Source organism: Henckelia pumila, chromosome 3, assembly GCF_033568475.1.
Source record: "Henckelia pumila isolate YLH828 chromosome 3, ASM3356847v2, whole genome shotgun sequence".
NCBI lineage: Eukaryota > Viridiplantae > Streptophyta > Magnoliopsida > Lamiales > Gesneriaceae > Henckelia > Henckelia pumila.
The window spans coordinates 37,642,375-37,647,090 of record NC_133122.1 but is presented as its reverse complement, the minus strand read 5'-3'; the positions used below and the strand labels follow the sequence as shown (position 1 = coordinate 37,647,090).

The 4,716-nt window shown below is 37.7% G+C and overlaps 1 protein-coding gene across 1 annotated transcript; it reads right to left on the bottom strand.

The window, feature by feature from the left end:
• Nucleotides 1–3,092: 3,092 nt before the first annotated feature.
• On the bottom strand, nt 3,093–3,959 carry LOC140888493 (uncharacterized). The gene has a single exon (XM_073296182.1). The coding sequence runs from the start codon at nt 3,957–3,959 to the stop codon at nt 3,093–3,095; it is 867 nt and encodes a 288-aa protein (XP_073152283.1).
• Nucleotides 3,960–4,716: the final 757 nt, after the last annotated feature.

Sequence of the window (4,716 nt, the reverse complement as noted above, 5' to 3'; positions counted from 1 at the left end):
GTCACGTCAACATTTTTCAATGTCACACCAGCATTTTTCGATGCCACGTAATTCATTAGACCAAAATAACGGAAAATAAAAAGTTGGTGTACCAAAACCGAGCTTTGAAAAGTTAATTGATCAAAACCAAAAAATGAACAAATTAATAGACCAAAAAAACTATTTTTCTTTATTTTATTACCGTAGATATGTTTAAATTAACTAACCTTCAATTAATTTGTGAAGTTGGTGATGAAATTACGATTATATGATAACTTAATTCCTAACAAAACCAAAATTATTATGCAACTTAGTTATTTTATACAATTTTCTCTTTTTTTAGTCATTACATGTTTTTTTATTTACAAAAAATGACACTTATTTTGTGTTTTTTGGTTTTTTATTTACGAAAATCCACTTACCTTTGTGATGTATCTATAAGCGCACGGAGCAAAACTTGTGTGAAAGGCTCACCCTAAAAATTTTTGGGAAGAGAAATCAAACTTTTGATAATTTGACAAAAGTTTAACTAATTCATCGACTTGGATATCATCTTGTACATCTAAATATATATTTATTTATACATATGCCCGTTATATATTATTATTATTATTATTATTATTATTAGATAAAAGGATAGTGCTCATTTTGACAAGATGTTGCAATTTGCAAAGCCAACTCTTTCGATCATATATCTAAGAATTACGAATGATTTTTGGAATAGATATGGGACACCCCTCTAAAACCCGAGAGTGAGAAATGGTCTTCACAACGTTCGGTTTTTAAGTGGAAGCGCGATCCTGTCGCCACAATGATTACTCCACCTATCGTCACAATGATGAGACGGAAGATTGAAAGGATGCAGCCAGGAAAGGTAATATATATATATATTCAATCTTCCGTCTCATATATATATATATATATAATACAAAACAACAATTGAAATGAATTATTATGATTGTAACAATTAAATTTGAAAGAACATTTGTACGAGATACTATAGGATTGAGAAAGATAATATAGTGGTTGTATTAGATTTTACGAGGCGCCTTCAAAATGAAGGGATGGCTTAATCCACCGACCGATGAATCCATTGGAGAAACGAACAAGGCGCCAAGGCCTCCTTTGGTTGTTGAGGCTTCGACTCACGAAAGTTCTATAGTTGGATTATATGAACAGTTTTCACAAATTAAGAATTGGCTGACTGATTCAACTCATGATCGACTCCCTCCAAGTCATGAACATTGTCGAGATGGCTGGAATCGGCAAGACTACTCTTGCAAGAATTTTGTTTGAGCAGGCAGCTACTGATTTCAAGTTCAAAATTCATGTTTGGGCATCACCGTCAGTATCTCGAACAAACAATGTGCAAACAGTGATCAGGGGCATTCTAGATTCCATAAGACCCAAGGAAGATGAAGTACTGGATGACAAGAGCATCGAACAATTTCCTGATGACTACACAATGAGCCGAATCATTTTGACGACTAGGCTAAGGGAGATGGATTTTGAAGACCAGTTGTGCAAGACTCATCGCATGAGGCTTCTTACGTCCAACAATAGCTGGACCCTTTTTTGTATGAAGGTGTTTGGTGAAGAAACATGCCCACAGGAGCTTGAGGACGATGCAAAACATATTTTATGGAATTGTGGAGGACTTCCCCTAGCTATTGTTGTGATTGGTGGTCTCCTCTCCAAAGTTAGTAGGAATAAAGATGACTGGCAGCTTATCGCAAGTTCTACTACGAACTCAATGGTAACTTCAACGGAAGAACCGAAGGAGATTTTTTCCTTGGGCTATAAGTACTTGCCACTTCATCTGAGAGCATGCTTTCGTTCCATGATAATCTTCTTGGTGGAAGATTATGAGCTCCTAGACCCTCGACTCGTGAGGCTTTGGATTGATGAGGGACTGGTGGACCAACTTGTTTCTAAAAGCCTCGAAGAGGTGGCTGATGAGTATTTGAAATATCTAATTGACAGAGGTCTCATTATGGTATGCAAGCGAAATGAAAATGGCGAAGCCGGAACGTGTGGCATTTTTATTATCTGGAAGGACTACTTCATGGCTGAGAACCCAGACATTCTTCAGGTAACTCAACATAACCAATTATTAGTTAGAAACTAGATGAAATCGTTGTATATATTGATCTTACATGTCAAAATGTTTGAAAGAAAAATATCAATGGTTTACCATCTTTTCAAAATGTAGTGCTAGCTCAACATGATCACAACTATAGCAAGGAATATTTATGATTCTTTCCCTTTCCTGAAACTAAATGTGGCTTTGTAGCATTTGTTGAATATATTATAGTTTCAGAACAAAGCTTGGCGATTATTGTTTAAATCGAAAGATCACATGTTAGATCATTCGATTAAAGTTTAATTTTCAATTATGAACGATGAACTCAATTTAAATTTTTTAGTACCATCTTTTGTGACAGATTTTACTCTTGAAATCAAGTCAACACACCACACCAAAAGAGGGCATGGAAGATCTTCCAAGAAGCTATAGCAAAGGTGTTTCCAGGAAAGTTGAGGAAGAGCAAGAGGAGGAAATTAAATTGGCGAAAAGTTTAGACATATCGATGGACATACTGTTTAATAACAGATACACGAAGGACTGCATTAGATATTGTTCATTATTTCCAACCACATTCGAATTCACCAAGGACATTCTAGTTTCTCTATAGATAGCGCAAGGGTGGACAACAGTAGGAAACGATGCATTCATCGAGGAAGCTTGCATTCAATGCTTTGATATATTGTTGAAGGGCAAATACGTTGTTCCCACGGGGTATGATCCTCATGGTGCGTGAATGTAAAAAGGAGAGTGAATGCTGATGAATAATGAATAGTGAGTAATGAATGAACACAATAATAACAGTACTTGTATTTATAGGGGAAATATATTAAGTTACCTAGTCGAATTATAATATGTCATGTAGTAGGACTCTTCATCCATTGGACCCTTCTTAATTTTATCTCTATCTTGTGAATATTTGAAAAGATTCAAGCTTATCTCATATATATCATAGTCCTAATTGAATTAGAAAGGGATACCCGCGACCCATTAGAAACAGACCATGTCGGCCCAAAATGACCAGCCCTGGTCAAAGTCCAACATAGCCCGAACTGGGCTGGACCTTAACATGTTGGGTCATATCGGGTAGACCCACTATAAAAGGGCTCGGGTTATATTTTCTCGGGGTAACATACCCCATGTTTGCTTTGTTAAAAGCAGTATGATCTTTGGTAAGAAGAGATTCGAAGAACTTAGCTCCAGACTCTTGAATACTCAGGGGGTTATCCAGCGATTCGCCATTGTCCCAGATACGGTAGATTTTATTCACCGAACTCCTTCTATTAACCATGTTGTGGAATACCTTTGTGTTCCGCTCACCCTCAGCCGCCCATTTGCAAGCTGCTTTTTGTTTCCAGAAAGCTTCCTCTATAGAGAGACCCAGGGCGAGATTAGCCTTAGATAGGTTAAGAGCAGCTCTATTCCAATCTGAAGGATCTCTGTCAAAATGATCCTCTGCCTGCGAAGCTAATTTCTCAAGACCTTTAATTTCATCAAACACATTACCAAATATGTTTCTGTTCCACCATTTGAGATGGTGTTTCAACCTCTTTAACTTGGCAACCATCCAAAGCATACCTCTATCAGAGCACGGATTGTTCCAATTAAGTCTAACTGTCTGTAAGAAATCAGGATGAAGAATCCACATATTCTGAAATCTGAAAGAAGAAGTCGGCTTAGGCAAGAAAGGAGCAGAGATCTGCAAGGGACAATGATCAAAAGAACCTCTATGAAGATGCTCAACTTTGAAATAATTAAAATTCTCTGACCAAGCAGACGAGATAAGAACTCTGTCTAATCGCTTCCAAACCCTCGAGTTAGTCCAAGTAAAATAGGGACCCACATAACCTGCATCAATCAAACCAGCCTCGACAATAAACTCAGAGAAATTATGCATGTCTGCAGGCCGACTAACAGTACACTAAGAGTGTTCCGAAGGATCCTAAATAACATTGAAATCACCACCAATCACCCACGGAATCCTTTCTTCTGGTTTGCAGTTTAGTAGACCTTCCCAGAAAATCAAACGCTCATTTCTGTCACACTTAGCATAAACTGTAGTGACCCTTACCTGGATTACCTACTAACAGAACTTAGGCATGCAATTAACTTAATTAAATAGATATCAGATTTAAACTGCGGAAACCATAAACAAAATTACAATCCCAAGAAAAGGAATCTATAAATACCCAAATATATTACAACCAAATTGAACGTTGTATCAATCCAATAACAACAAAAAATAAACCTAGACGAAGCTCCAACTGGCCAACCACTGCTTATCCCCTCTTGGATCCACCCGCCTCGTCCAATTGCAAACATGCCCCATGAAATAGGTTGTCCAGAAACACAGAGTACGACACATGAGCATAAAATGCTCAGAACGAGAGTATGAGTATACATGAATGCAAGTGAACCGCCTGCTGACTAGAGGTCAAGAATCTGATACAAAGACAGACCGGGCCCTGGTATGTAGCACGCTGTGTCGTCGCTTCAGGAGGTGGCTCACATACCGAATACATATGGATACATCGGACCCAAATCGATGGAAGTCCATCCACTAACAGGATAGGGTACAACCCTACTAATAGACATCTCGAAGGAGATAACAGCAAGATACAAATGTATGCAGCATAAAATCATGGCATATAAAT

Excerpts from the sequence above, each read along its gene's own strand:
- LOC140888493 (XM_073296182.1), bottom strand. The coding sequence starts at position 3,959 with ATGCATAATTTCTCTGAGTTTATTGTCGAGGCTGGTTTGATTGATGCA.